The sequence below is a fragment of the Protopterus annectens genome, chromosome 4.part1, assembly GCF_019279795.1.
Source record: "Protopterus annectens isolate FY-2018-M chromosome 4.part1, PAN1.0, whole genome shotgun sequence".
Classification (NCBI taxonomy): Eukaryota; Metazoa; Chordata; order Ceratodontiformes; family Protopteridae; genus Protopterus; species Protopterus annectens.
The window spans coordinates 137,477,349-137,493,629 of NC_056734.1; the positions used below are offsets into that span (position 1 = coordinate 137,477,349).

Here is a 16,281-nt window from a genome sequence, read left to right on the forward strand (position 1 = left end):
AGGGTATGGGTGTTATGTTTTAATGGACTGTCCTGAAACAGGAAAATACTTTTAAATGGAACACTCATTTTTTCTGTCACTTTAAAGGTGGTGTAAAGTAACAGAGAACATTTTTTCTGTGAAGAAGCCTATGTTAATGGAAAGCCTTTGTTTTTCCTGATGGCATTTTTCAGTACCTTGAACAACGTTTTGATGTTGACCTTGATTTGCACTCTAGTTTTGCTGTACATTCTAATGAGCTTTTTTCTTTTAATGATGTTATATTGTGTATTTATGCATGTAGGCCACAAAGGTGGTTTACTCTTATCTTCTCATTTTGTTTAGTTTTCGTAAGGAATGAACATTGAAGAGTTTTTAGGTGAGCACTGAATTTTCTGCATAACTACTAACCATGTCAACATTTTGGGGGTTACAGTTACACCTGGGCTTTGAAAATTCATCATAAAAAGTTTAGGAAGTCTGTACATCTGAAATCTTTGAAAACTGTGGATACTTGCATGTGTTGGTTTAGGAATTTTGAGAGAGAAGGTTACCGACTTGTGATCAGAATTAACTGGAGAAGGGTAAACAAGAGATCCCCCTGGGATGCTATATTTACTTTCTAGTAGGCTCGCTGGCTATCTGATCCTTAGAATTCTTGTTTATGAAAGTGATAAACTTTTGGGCATAGCCTACATTTAAAGTGTAGGTTCTCCCAGTTTATCGACCTGTCAAGTCTCCAAGGATAATGGAGTTATTTTTATTTAAAGTTCATCCAATATACTTAAGAAAAGGACATGGATTTGTGGTCACCAAGGTGGTCCTGTAACATGCTATGATCTGATAGTTGGTCTTATTTAGAGATAAAACTCAGTAAGTTCAGTTTGTGGGTCATGGGATGAATCTGCCTTGTGGCATGTTTAGTGCTGGATTACAGGGAAGGAAGATAACTTTTTGAAAAATAAACCTTGACATTTGGGTGGAGTTATCCTTTAAACAAACCAATGGAAAAACAACTTAATGGCTCCAGCCAATAATGTTAGCTTCCAAGAAACAGCAGCACCTTATTCCCTCCGAGAGAATAATCACCATCTCTCAAGCAACCCTTATAAATGACTATAACTTTGCTGTAATAGTAACTACGTTATAAATAGTAAAAATGGGAGGAAAACCACAGATTTATAACAGAGAAACAACTCAGTAATTAATAAATTTAGACAGATGAAGCTATAACAAAATACTGCAATTTCTAGCACAGAAAAAAATTAAATAAATAAAACATATTCAGATGCAACTAAAAATGGCAGAAGCAGCTAAAAGTAGAGGGAACAGTAGATTTAGCACAGAGAAAATATATTTATTAATGAATTCAGTAAATCAACTGTAGAAACACAAAACTTCAATTTCCAGCAAGGAAGTCAAAACAAAATGGGTAAAATGTGTTTAAATACTACTACAAATAATAGAAATCATCAGCCAACAAGTACTGAAGAAATAAAGTACGTTCCTGATTTTTGGCTTTAAAAGTGTGCTGAAATGCCATATTTAGCTTTTCCGCCATATGTGTTCTGATATCAACACAATATAGCTGAGCTAAGAATTTTAAACAAAAAAAATGGGGAAAAAGCTTATGGCTGCAGCCAATAACGCTAGCTTCCTGGAAACAGCAGCGGCTTATCCTCCTTAATGGCGGTTTTCTGGAACTGCTCCATTGACATCTTGGTAGCAGCTGGTTTGGACCAAGGCCTTAAGGTTAGGTGGACTGCTCACTGACAGTAGTTTGCCTAAATCAAGGTCTTATGCTTCTTCTGATCTAAATAAGATCTGAGGTTTTGGACCATTATTTGCCAGTCTTTTTATGAAAAGTATTTCAGTGGAGGGAAATTAAAAGTTATGTAGTCACCATAACTAGGCATCTGTGTTGTCCATTTTCATTCTTCCTCAACCCATGGGCTCGGATCCAATTCGGCCACATACTTCAGACTTCAAATCCAGCTCTTGAGCTCCTCCCGCTATCCCCAGTCCACCATTTCCACTACCACAGATCGAGTTTGTTGCCATAGAACTCTACAGTGAAACAGAGACAGGTATAGCTGACAGAGAAAAGAAGGGCTCAAACCTGGAACTGTAGGTTCCAAATACTATCCTATAGGTTTCCAGAAATGATGGATGGGAGGGAAGTTGAGGAAGAATGAAAAAGGACAACACAGATGCCTAGCCTGCATAACTTTTAAATCTGATGATGTCCTTTTCATTTTTCCTCAACTCATGAGACAGAGCCCTTAGCTATGTTGATCTTGGGTGGCCCTCAAGGAAGGATAATCCGGAGTACCGCTGAACCAAAGGCAGCTCTGTTTCTAGAGATAATATACAATTTGTAATGATTAACAAAGGTATGAGTGTTGGACCATGTAGCTGCAGTGCAAACATCAATAGATGTTCTTGATCAAAAAGCAGCCCTGGATCTGGTTGAATGAGCATTGGAAGGTTTAGGTAAAATCATTCCTTGTTGAGAATAAATCCAAGAAATACAGTCTGTAATCCATTTTGCTAGAGTGACTTTAGGGACTGGACAACCCGGCCTTTTTGGTGAAAAAGAGTTGATCTGATTTTTTAATTTGTTTAGTTCCATGAAGATAAAAATGTAACTGTTTGTGTACATCAAGGAGATGTGGCATGTACTCTCCTTTATTCGAAAAATTTGGAAAGAACACTGGCAAGTGAATGGATTGATTAATGTTATTTTCAGAAGCCACTTTAGGTAAAAAAAAAAAAAAAAAAAAAAAGAAGGGTTTGTCCATTAGGTAACCCTATCTTTTTGAAAAATTATGCAAGGTGTTTTTGAAGAAAGAGCTTGGTGTTTAGACATTCTCTTTGCAGAAGTAATGGCTACCAAGAAGGTTGTTTTCCAAGAAAGACATTTTAATTAATTTTTAGCTGAAGGATCATAAGGTTTCTCAATTAGACCTTGGAGCACAACTGTGAAATCCCAAGCAGGTGAAAGATCTTTTACTGGTGGTCTAAGAAGAAAAATACTCTTTAGGAATGCTTTGCATAATTTGGGAAAAGCCAACAAATTATTTCTGTCTCCTGTGTGAAAATTAGAAATTGCTACCAATTGAAGTTTGATTGCAGAGAAACTCACTCCTCCCCTAAAAAGGAAATCTCAGCCTCCTCCCCTAAAATCCCAGCCTCTCGGATCTGAGGTTGACACTTCAGCTACAGGACCTGTTCCAATACAAGGGTATCGAAGGAGAACTAGTCAGGGATATGGTCAGAGTTACGATATTTTCTTTAGATCCAACACTGCACCTCTTAGGGATTTCAGATCCCGGTACTCCAAAACCACTGGATGGATCGGAAAAGGAGATACAATGGTCTTAATTGTTGTGGGAAGACTCTCAGATCTGATAGGGGAAGAAGTTGGTAAGCCCCCCCCCCCCAACTGGATCTGAGCTCTGACAATTTTTCACATCATCCTATCCACATCTGCTTCTGGAGGACCTAGAGGAAATAGTGGATGGAGGCTTGGAATGTTTCTTTGGTGTCTGAAGCAATGGAGAATGCAGGGTGGGAGATATAGGCTTCATGACATAATCCAGAGTTAGGCTCCTGTAAGAAGTACCAGGGTTTGGATCTGAGGCCGTAGGATCCGAAGGTGTTGCTGTAGGGCTTACTGAAATCACTATAAGAGCTGAAGCCTTGGGATCTGAGATTTTAGGATCCAAAGTTCTTCTGGTTTTGGATGGTAGCTCCAACAAAGACCTTGGGGATTTCAGTGGGGAGCATCTCTATGCTCCAGTGGAGCAGACTTGTTACTTTTGCAGGAGGTTTGAGCCCCAGAAGATGATGAAGCAAGGAGAAGACCCTTTAAAATAAACTTATTCCGTCTATCTGCCAAGGCTCTTAAACTAAAGGTGGAACAAATGGTACAAGCAGTATCTAACTGCCTGGCTCCAAGATATTACACCCACTCCTTGTGGGCATCCAAACTGGGGGATTTTATGCCCACAAGAAGTGCTTTTTTTAATCCTATTGGTTTATCTGACATGGGAAGTAAATGCAAACAAAAAAGGTAGAGAAGATTTTTTTTTTTTTACAGAAAAGGGAAAATTAGCCCAGGATTTTAATTACCAGCAATGGTAATGATTAATGATACCTTGATTGGCAACAGAGGAAGCAAACCAATACAAACAAAAGTAATCAAAGTTTTCTATTCATCAGAACAGAAGAGAGTAGAAAATCAGTAAAAAAGATCCTAATATCCTATGAAATAAACTAATAGGGAGGATAATTAAAGAAAAGAAAAAAAGTATAATGTTTTATATTAGAAGAAAAAGTTTGAAATAACTCACAAAATACAACTGCTAACACTCAAGAGAGGAACCTGTAACAGTTCAGAATGGCAGCAAACAAGATCTGAGGTAATGGGGATGGAATCTTACATGATTGGTATGGGAAGGAGCTCGAGAGCTGGATCTGAATTCTGGAGTATGTGGCCGAATTGGATCAGAGGGATCAGATCCAAACCCATGGTTGAAGAAGAATGAAAAAGGACATCAGATCCTGGTATTTATTCAATACACAAGACACTGTATACCCAAGCCTTTTGGAAGAATTTGCCTTTCACATTCACATGTGTTTAAATGCTATTCTGGGAAAGTCACAGACCTCTGAAAATCTTGAAAAGCTAATTTCCAAGAAACAACAAATTGTGAAATCTAAAAATAACAGTCTCAATGCATAAGACAGTAGCAATAACAGTTTAAAGCAAATTAAATATTCTCAAACTGGTATTTATTGCTCTCTGGTAGTCACCGGAACCCAGTAGATAGTGGACTGAAGACCGATTGCTTCTTTATCACAAAAAGAACTGGTTAACTGCATAAACCTCTCCTTAGAAGCCCTGTTATTCTGACATCAAGGAGGAGAAACATCTTTGGGGAACATCTGTAAGAGCTCTGGAAATCAGACTGGAAAATCAGATATCTTCACTCATTCAATTTCATGGACAAGGAATAACACTACACTGTTGTAAATTGACCTTTACTGACATGTTAAATGCACACCATCATCATGTGTCCATCCTTTGAAAATTCCAAGTGAACACACTGTGCTAAAAATGTACAATTATGCTTTCAAATGTCACCCTCTTAAAATAAAACTACAGAATACCAGAACATGTTTTAGCTTCTAACCTAAATATGACAAAGAATATTTTCATACTGTGTAATTAAATTCTGACAAAGTTAAGTACGGAGAAGGGGTGTTTCCAGAGCAATGCTGTGATCCCCCAATGAATTACAAAGGTCTCTGATAACAGCAAGAAATTAAAACAGAGAGAGTGAGGTGGATGAGAAATCATTTATATGATGGTACCATGGTAATGGAATTACAGGATGCAAAAAGGTGGCAGGGAATGGGAACATTTAACAGGAGATACAGAAAAGGTTCAAGGAAAATATAAACTGAAAATGTAGCAATACTTACAATACAAGTTGTCTGATTTATATCAAATATGAATCCTTGATTAGAGGAAAGTTTTCATATGTTCAGGAGGAGTTCTTTATTTATTTATTTTGTATATGTAGACACAGGTTGATTCTCCTGGTCTACTGGTAGGTAGTTTGAATTACTTCAGTGAGGAGCATATGGGCAATGTGGACTTTAAGATCTATCCCAGCTCAGCATCCTAGACAATGCTGGAGTGTTAAAGGAATTAAAACAGTCTGTAAGCCGCCACCCATAGCTGGGCAGACTTCAGAAAATTATGCAAGTCTGGCCATGAAAGCTTGCTCAATTCCTTTCCATCTGACCACATTAAAGAAAGCTGTACCCTTCCTGGGTCTATATTACAATATCAAAAGCTCAGGTCAGCGAACACCTGTTCATCAACCAATAAACAGCAAAATTTCAGTCCACTAATGGCCACTACAGCAAATTTTTTCCTAGACGAAAAAAAATGCTTGGCCGTCGTCATGGATTTGCCCTTTTCCTCACTGTAGTGCGATCTCAGAGTTGGTATATTTAATTAGGGTGTGTGTGGGGATGGAGGGGGCAAGGCCCCCTACTTTGTTAAGTTTTTAATGCTGTGTTGTTTCTGCTTGGCCAAGCATTTTTTTTCCTAGGAAAAAATTTGCTATTGTGGCCATACGCGGAAATGACATTTCACTGTATATTGGTCGGCGAACAGGTGTTCACTGACATGAGCTTTCGATGTCATAATATAGACAGACCCCTCTTCCTGACTACTGAACAGTTTTGGTCCCTGCACATAAATGATTCCATTTCAAATATGGCCTGACATACTTTCAGATAATATTCTTGGACTGACACACAGGCACTTCCTTACAATTTTTTTCAAGATTGTGCACTCAATTTCAAATGCAAGAGAGCAGCAGCACCTTAACATTTAAATTAATGCCATTTTTGTGGCAAATAATTTGAAAAGAGAAACAAAATTCATTTTTTGCATTAAACCATTGTCAAACCAGTAGCACACATTTATGTTAATCTTCTAAACAGCAATTACAGTTGCTATCCAGAACAGAAAGGATGGCTACAGTTGAATTTGCATCAACATCATTCTACCATAAGTCAAGCTGTTAAGTGGCAATGGCACAAAAACAGAAGTCTAGATAACAACATGAAAAGATAAAAATCTCAAAAAACATTTCACAAAATACTACAAACAGATATACCCAATACCATAAGAAATCCTCCAAAGCATACAAGGCAACAGCAGACGGCACAGGTCTACTTACAGTTAAACAGTTTGCCACCTAGGAGAAGCCAACTGTACAAATACTAATCATCATAATAGCAATAAATAGTAAATAGAAATCTTCCTTTAAAAATGCTAACACAATTTTTTTTTTGTGGTAGGGGACTACTTTTCTGCATTATAAAGGGGGGAGGAAGCACTGCCCCCACACCCAGCTCGACACATTATTCCTGTCCACAGTGCTATACAAACAAATTTTGCAACTGACTGCACATACTACCTGTCATAAGTGATCATTTCTATTAACTATGTTTACATTTTATGCTGTAAATGAGGTCTCACTGACAGCCTCTGATACTGCTGGAATGTGCAGCTATGAAAGCATTAACCATTCTCTCACTGAATATTTAAAGAGCAACTTGAGTTTTTGATAAACTATTCTCAGCTTTGTCAATTTTCTACATTTATGAGTTGATTCATCAACAGAAGAAGAGCTTGCTACAAACCCACAAACATGCGCAGACAGCATAATGGAAACATCAGCACTGATTATTGCCCATGATCAGAATATACTCTAAATTGCAGTACCTGTAGTTTAATCATCACAGATGTACATCACTTTAGTCTACTCTGGGTAAATGTAGTAATTTTAATAGTGACATTGGGATTCCATTGAAATCTTTGCACTTCCCAAATACAGGTGTCATAACTAAAATGGTACTGATCACAAATACTTAAGCAGATGTGGAATAATGTAACACAAGGGATGGGTAAAAAAAAATGCTTACCGAAGGTCAAGTCCAGCTTCCTTCCAAAGATGATCCATAAGACGTAACAGCTGAAGCGCAAGCATATCTTGTCGTAGGTCTAGTAGATTAAAAAGCAAAGGAACGTGAACAAAACACTAGCAAAATTAATTTCACAGCTCACTGAAGCATTGTTTCAAATTAATCATTTACACTTGCTATTCTTGCAATGCACCAAATAAACTAAATTACCCCTTTATATTGCTTTCACACTTTTAACATTGAAACAATAGCAACCTAGTTAAAATATAACACCATAGCATATATTATTGTAGAGAAACTATAAAAGAAAATGAAGCAATGCATGAGGTAATAACAATCATGAACTCTCTACCTTTTAACCACAATATAAAAAGCATTTTCATATTAATATAGTAAATCAGGAAGGTAATTAAAACGTATCTGCAGCCTTCTTCAGTTTTCTTCAGGTATGCATGCCAATAACAATGTAGTAGAAAATGTTCACAGCTAGTACATGTTAGGTTATGACATTTGCAAGTCTTAAATACACAAATGTGGTTTTATAACAAATTTTAAAATGACAAAAAAGGTCCCGGTCTACTCTGATGCACATTTTAATGGTAGCTGGTAATTCCAGTTAAACACTAGAAACAAATTCTGGACACTGCATATGTCATTCAGATTTTGAAGTCTATTACTGCTTAAGACGGTCCTCAAAATGCATTATGTATTTCACTATCTGACTGAAGTTCTAATAATACTTATTTACAATGCTGCTGTTTCTGAGTTCACCTACATTTATAATGATGCTGTCTAGGTATCAGTTTCCCATTAAAGTGATGCTGTCTCAGAATTAGTCTCCCATGTTCAGTGATGTCATCTCAGTGTCCCTCTCACTTTACAGCACTGCTGTCCTAGAGTTGGACCTCTATGTACAGTAATGCCAGCTCAGCACTGGTATCCCATTATGGTGAGGCCATCTCAAGCAGCGTCGGCCTCCACTTACAGTGAGTCCGCCTAAAGAAGCACCAGCCTCCATTTGCAGTGAGGCTGCCTCAAGAAACATCAGCCTCCACTTGCAGTGAGGCCACCTCAAGAAGCATTGGGCCTCCACTTGCGGTGAGGCTGCCTTGGTGGCAGTCTCCACTTGCAGTGAACTCCACTTACAATGCTGCATTTTCAGCATTGGTTTCATTGTACAGTTATACTATTTCTGTACCATTTTCGTACAGTTATGCTGCTTCAGCACCATTTTCCTTTTACATCGATGCTGTCTCAGTGCCAGTTTCCATTTACAGTAGTGCCATTTCAATATTAGACTCCATTTATAGTGATGTTTCAGTGTCAATTTCCATTTACAATGCTGCTCTTTCAGTGGTGGTTTTGAATTATAATGCAACTGTTTCAACATCGGTCTATATTTAGTTTTGCTGTTTCAATGAGAATGTTTCAGTGTCAATCTCCATTTAGAATGCTGTTTCAGTGCTCGTTTCTATTTACAATGCAGAAGTGTCATCATCAATCTCTGTTAGCAGTGATGTTATTTCAACATTGGTCTGTACCTACAACGACAATGTTTCAATGTCAATCTCCATTTACAGTGCTGTTTTTGTGCTGGTTTACAGTGCAGAAGTGCCAGCATCGGTCTCTACAGTGACACTGGTTCAGCATTGGTCTGTACTTACAATGATAATGTTTCAGTGTCACTCCCCATTTACAATGAAGTCATGGCTCAGCACTGTTTACTGATAACAGAAATACAGCTATAATATCTGAATCAGACCCATCATATCAACAAAATTTATAAAAAGATATCACGGAAACAAAACAATGCAACTCTTCCTGCTGCTTTTATACTTGAGATTTAAATAATCGACAAAAGATGCACAAAACCAACTTCAAACAATCACAAGTTTCAGTGGCTCAACAGACAGTATGAATACTACTGATTCCGGGATCATCAGAAGGCTATGGGATCCATTCTCAAACTAGTTATTGCCTTCATTTTGCAATACTTAAACTGCAGTTCAGCATAAAGGGGGTACTATACTCCTGATGCATTGTCCTTTTACAGACTTAAGAGATTTCTCCATCTGCCTGAACTGGTTAAAGCTCAAGTAGAAGACCCTGTGGCATTAAATGATGAGCAGAAAAATTGCCTTGATGTTCTGGCTAAGCTCACCACCATTAGAATGAATGCCACCTCAGGTCTCGCCATAAAAAGAGGATACACTCAGTGCGACTAACCAGTCAATAAAAATGAGCTGTTGTATGTGCAGAAGCAGAACCTTCCTAAAGACCTTAACCAACTAATGTTTAAAAATAAACAAATCAGCTTTAAAATAAGGTTCTACTGATCCATTTATTTGCAGTACCATCTATAGAGGTATAGCACTCAATTAACAAATCCAGGAAGTCAGTATACCAGACCAGACTCAACCTACCTCATAAAAAATACTGGACAGTGGAGCACAAAGTACGTACATGTCCAATTTACAATAAAGTTTGAGGTCTGTCTCCTCCAATAAGATTTGTAATGAACTTTGGAAAAATGTTGGCTTGGTTTTCTTTCCTCTGTTGTAGATTTTATGTTGAAACAGTACTAGTAACTTTCTATATTCAGAGAAAACTTACAAAGAATATCAACATCTAATGTAATGACTTCAAACTGGTTGAATTACACAGACCTTGATTATTTTGGAACATAATAAAAGTCAATCTTTCTGAACATTTTTTAACCCTGCAAGTAATTTTGGAACATAATTTAATCATTTCAACCAATGACACTTTATGGAAATGTACTTAGCAGCCAAAATTTGAATTATAAGTGAAGACGCTAATCTAAGCTTAATTCTCTTACTTCATATAGATTGTTTACGATAAGCCAGAATGCAAATAAGCAAACCAATTTTGATTTTAAATGCGTGGTTACAATGACACCAACTTCAAAGATATTTTCTAAGGGCTGTTAGAAACAGGCCAAGAAAAACTACGTATGCATACACTAATGGTAGAACCCAGAAACAGACTGCAATAAAACCATGTATCCAGTGCACAGCGTTTTCCATCTACATTATTAGTGTATCATTAGACGTTTATTTATATCTTTGCATTCATCAAGCATTTACTTATATCCTTGACAAGTTATAATCCCAATAAAATCCATCAATCGCATCATATTTATACTACCTGTAAAAATGTAGCAAATGCTCATACATTATGCATGCAAAACATATACATACACAACAGAACCCCAAAGCGCCACAGCCTACCTTTCTTGCATTTCTCATTCACTCCAATGCAACCAAAAAGTACGTTCCCATATTGCACACACTAAATACATAAAACACAATTCTCTAAAATAGTACTTGTCATTATGACAGCCAATCAGAAAATAAAATTTGATCTAAACCAGGGAACTCAAACTCAAGGGCTTTTAACACACCTACTGTGGGTTGCAAGGATGTTCCATTTATTCACCCCCATTGACAAACGCTATCCTATAAATGGCTGCAAGACTATCTCCAGGCCTCTTAACCCTGACAAAGATAAAGCTGGTAATCAAAAGATGAATGAATGGGAATTCATGTTCAAAAACGAGACATTATGTAAGTTCATGTGGATTTAAATGCCACTCGGCACACAATCTCAGCATCTCCAAGTCAATTATTTTTAAACAAAAATGAACTGGTTATAAAATTGTCATCACTCTTTGTAGCACTTAGTTCTTTTAACCTGCATTTCCATAATTTGCATTCTGTAATGTGCACAGACGTTGCTTATTCTAAATGGCTAAAATCCCTCTTACATTTTTGAGGACAGAGGCAAAATATAATTATTCTGAAGCTTGATTTACTATAGGTGCATTCCCCCAAGTCTCCCAAGCAGGCCTCTCTCAACTGTCCTGTTTTGGAGGAATGTTCCCATTTTCAGGCTGGATTTATCCCTTGCACATAAAGTCCCTATTTTTGGAGGTATGGTCCCTATGTTCTATAATGCCTTTACTGAATCCTCACTTAAGACATAGCAAAACATACATTAAGATAAAAAAAAGATCATATTAACATAGTCACAGTTACAAACATTGCAGACATATTATTTTGTATAGTTATCATCAATTAAACATTACAAAAATTGATCAATTCCTGCCTTCTCTATCTCACTCATTCTCTAAAACAACACTGTGCATGTGTTGTTCCCACAGCTTCCATCTTTTTCTATCTAACCTGCTCCCACCCTTTTCTACCATCACACTTCCAATTCCTCTAGCTCTGTTACAATATTCCATACTTCAAACTCAGTTGGTTTACACTTTGATTTCCATTTTCTAGCAATTTTGTTTTTTGCAGCCACCAAAACTAAACCCAACAAGGCCTTACTATGTCTAAGCAACCTAGATCCTGTATCCCAGCTCAAAAAAAAAAATCACCAATTTAATTACACCCATTTGCTCACCCAATATCTCTGAAAGAGAACTCTGTAAAGAATGTTTGAAGTTTTCCAATTTATTACACTCAAACATATGTTCTTATTTACCTCTTTCTTCCGCATCACACCTCTAACATTTGCCATCCACCTTAGGAAAAATTCTTTGGAGACTGCTTGGGGTATAAAAATATCCATGAAAATGCTAGCAAGCAAAAATCCCAAATGCTCCAGATTTTGTTGTATACTTGGGAGTCATACACATGTCCTCCCAGTATCTCCTTGTGAATTACTTATCCAGTCTTGCTTCTCAATCTTTCTAACTTCATCTGATTGATTCCTATAGTTATCGTGTAGTATTTTATATGCTGTACTAATTACCCCCTTTTTAACAGCAGCTCCTGTTTTTATGTTCCTATTTTCAGACTTGATTTGTCCCTTCTTACAATTTTCTATATCCCCCTCATCACATGGGATTTTTGAAGCTGTTTAATACATAGAAAACCACACTACATGACCAACCTACAAGTGGCACCAATAAATTACAGAAAGAGGACACTCATCTTCCACCTCTATTTTTCATGAGAAAACATAAATGACCTTGTGTGGCAGAATTTTACAATGCAGTTCATTAAGGTCTACAGATTTTACACTATCTCTTTGATAATATGCTTGTGTTTTCCCATACTTTCTGTCACTGTTTTTAAACATGCTTCTGAATAGTATCCCACATTCCTATAGGAAGTGGGAAAAGACATGCTGTTTGGTATTCACATTTTATGTTCATTAGATGTCTAGATTTTTCTCTGGATGTACCTTCTTTTCAAGGAGATTTATATCCATTTTCAATGTCTGAGGATTAAGAGGTATACTCCCAAGAACTCAGAAACAGTAAATTAATAGATAACCTACAGATATACACTAGTTTGACAGCAGACATTTAATGAAACACAGATCAAGGGATATGGAAATACTTGCATATCTTACTTCAGAAGGCTTCTACAACATATCACTTTTGGACAGAATCTTAAGGAGTGAAACTCAAAGCTCCTGTAAGGTCAGAGCCAAAGCAAGGCCTATAGGCAAGGACTCAGAAAATGGAAATCCAAAAACAATGAGGTGTAACAGGATATCAGAGTCCTGAGATTACAGTTCAGGCATTAACACTTAGTAAATGTGTCAGAATTATGAAGTGGCCATAGCACACAGGTCTACAACTGAGACATTCTTGAAACAAGTATAGGAAGCAACCTTGTTCCTGGTGGGAAAGCATCTGAAAAACCCTATTTTCTAAAATGCAATTAGCCACATCACAGCAAAACACATGCACTGTAATAGCATTCTCCTAGGAAGGGGGTTGCTATGCCTTCCCAAACCCCACTTTTTGGAGCTAAGGAGAAAAATAATCATGTTTTCTGCTGGATCTCAAGTTCTATCTCCAGGCAACACCCAAAGTTGATAGTTTATGCCCAAGATGTGAAGGCCCCCCCCCCCCCCGCCATATTCTCTATGTCGTGTCTCTCTCTCTCTCTCTATCAATCTCATAAATGAAATGAAGAAATGATGGATTAGTCTGAGCACACTTCTGCTAAAGATTTTGGGAGGAAACCCACACGGCTCCTGAAATGCATCCAATTTCTATGAAAGATCAAATAAGGTTCAGTACAGCTAAAATCCTGTAAGTCTGTGACTGTAAGCACATCACATCCAAAGCCAACTTCATGCTTCTTAAGACAGAAGTGGTGAACTTCATGACACCCATGCAGATGGACAATACAGTTACAACTACTGAATTCTACACAATTGTACTTTATAAGCACTTATATGAGTGCATGGATCGTGCTATCCCAAACAGAACCATAAGGAAGTCAATCTGGTGGTCCCCTGCCATAAACAAACTGTACAACAGAAGGAAGAAATTATTGCAAAAGAGAGTAAAATCCCACCAGTGGAGGAGCTCCCTGGTCAGCCTCAGTAAGAAGCTGTGATCCTTGATAAAATCATCCAAAGCTAGTTACGAAAACAAAATCTCCACTGATTCTAAAGACAACCACAAAGCATTCTATAGCTATGTCAAGAATCTCAATGGCAGCACTCAGATCTGCTCTGAGTTACAGCACAATGGCATTAAATATACAGACCCAACTGATATTGCCAACATCCTGGCAGATAGGTTCAGTGCTAACTTTACCCCCTCTCACATCCTAAAGAGCCCATCTCAATACCGGAAGAATGCAAAGTTCCTGTAATCACGGCTGCACAGGTAAAAACCACACTCTCCAAAGCCAAGAACACAGCATCCATGGGACCAGACAACATCCCAGGCTGTGTTCTACACGAACTACAGAATGAACTGGCACCCCACCTACGTACCATGTTCAATCATAGCCTCACCTCAGGCTTTGTGCCTGCTGAATGGCGCACAGCAATTGTTATCCCACTCCACAAGGGGGGAGCCAGCACGGATCCCAGGAACTACCGCCCTATTAGCCTGATGAGCCTGGTCTGCAAAGCCATGGAACGTATCATCATGGAACTTATAAACAAAGACAATGGTAATCTCCAAGCTCTGGATCCCACCCAGTTCGGGTTTGTAAAAGGCAGATCATGTCTCCTAAACCTGATAGACTTCTTTGAAGCAGTCACCAAAGCCGTAGACAAGGGTAAGAAGGTTCACACAATTTTCTTGGGTGGCAAAAGCCAGGGTACCTTTTTGGCTGGGCTTGTATAGGCCCCAGGGCTGATAGCCTAGTACCTACCTATTGAACCTAAGATGAAGGCCACTAACAGCAGCATCTTCTCAAGACACAAATTTCAGAGTCTCTGAAGCATCTGCTTCATGAAAGGTAATCCTGTCAATCCTGAAATTTAAGCCTCATCAAGAACTTCTTCACAGACAGGTTAAGAACCAGAATCCCTTTAAGAGCTACTCAGCCAACCAGCACCAGGCCACAGTTTTGCCCTCCCAAAAGAATACTGTTATAGATGTCAAAAACATGAAGCTTAACAATGGGATGACCAAGACTAAAATAAAACAAGTGTCTGAGATAAGTAGAACTACCTGCATACTAAGCAACTGAGGAAGCATATGAGAACTCTCCAAGTAAACAGAGACAATCTTCCACTTACCAGGGGAATATCTGATGAGAGGAAGACTTACAGGCATCTTTCCATATATTTTAAGGTGCATTGGGATACATCTACCACCTTCATAGTGTTGTGGAGAGGGTGTATGTCTTTAGAGGAAATTATGTAGTGAGGTGTGTGTGTGTGGAGGGAAATGATGTAGGGAGAAGTGTGTGTGTGTGTGTGTGTGTGTGTGTGTGTGTGTGTGTGTGTGTGTGTGTGTGTGTGTGTGTGTGTGTGTGTGTTTAAGGCCACTTGTACAGTGCATCCCGCTCTGTCCCTCTGTCATGTCTTTGTGGGTGTGTCCCTCGCCAACGAGAAGCTCAGAGTTTTTTCAGCTCTCTCGCAAGAGTGTGACAGAACCACAGAGAAGCTTTCTTTTGCTTTAGAAAATGTATACTAATTTACACTCACTTATTCTGTCATTTTCTTAAGTGACTAACATTTTAAGTGTCCCTGATTAGAAGCAGTCTTGTATTGTAGCATTTTTGGGGCTCAGTGTGTGTAGGAAATGATGTAGGGAGATGCGTGTGTGTGTTTGTAAAAAATGATGTAGGGAGATGCAAATTGTGTGTGTGTGTGTGTGTGTGTGTGTGTGTGTGTGTGTATGTGTGTGTGTGTGTGTGTGTGTGTGTGTGTATAAGGTCGCTCATAGTACAGTGCATTCTGCTCCGTCCCTCTGTGATTCTGTCATGTCTTAGTGGGTCTGTCCTTGGCAATGAGAAGCTTGTTTTTTTCAGCTGTCTCGTAAAAGTTAAAAAACCACATAGGGACACAGCCACAAAACCAATTTCAATAAAAAGTACTCTAATGACACTGTCCTGTAGTTATTTTTTCCACTACTAATTTTAATTACTACATATGTTTTTACTTACTTGGAGTTTTATACTGTTGATTTTGTTTTTTTAATGGGGAAGAATGGCTTTATGTAACAGTGCCATGTGACCTGGGTGAAATGTATTTAAACGGATGAGTTTTTAAATTTATAATGTTCTGATGAAGGCTAAAGCAGCCAAAAGCACTTAACTTTCCACAATAAATTTCAGTATTGTATTTCTCAGTCAGTGTATTTTTTCACAGAACTACAGGATAAGCATTCTAAACTTTAGGACTGCCAGTAAGATATTTAGTCAAGATATGCCCAAAACAGGCCTCCATGGCCTGTGTTTCTTGAAGGCCAAGAACAGCTTGGATTAAAAGCTTCTACCCTGCTCTTCCAGTAGGACACTTTCTGCTGCTTCCTTCAGCAGCATTTCAAGG

General features: G+C 38.1%; 1 protein-coding gene across 4 annotated transcripts in view; it reads right to left on the minus strand.

Annotated features, from left to right (window-relative positions):
- PIK3CB (phosphatidylinositol-4,5-bisphosphate 3-kinase catalytic subunit beta) overlaps positions 1-16,281 on the minus strand; it is a gene marked incomplete at its 3' end in the record, with an annotated part of 1,563,003 nt that overhangs the window by 340,069 nt on the left and 1,206,653 nt on the right. For all 4 annotated transcript variants that reach the window (XM_044070037.1, XM_044070038.1, XM_044070035.1 and 1 more), the window contains 1 exon segment: positions 7,492-7,570. In XM_044070037.1, coding sequence (XP_043925972.1) covers positions 7,492-7,570 — 79 coding nt within the window.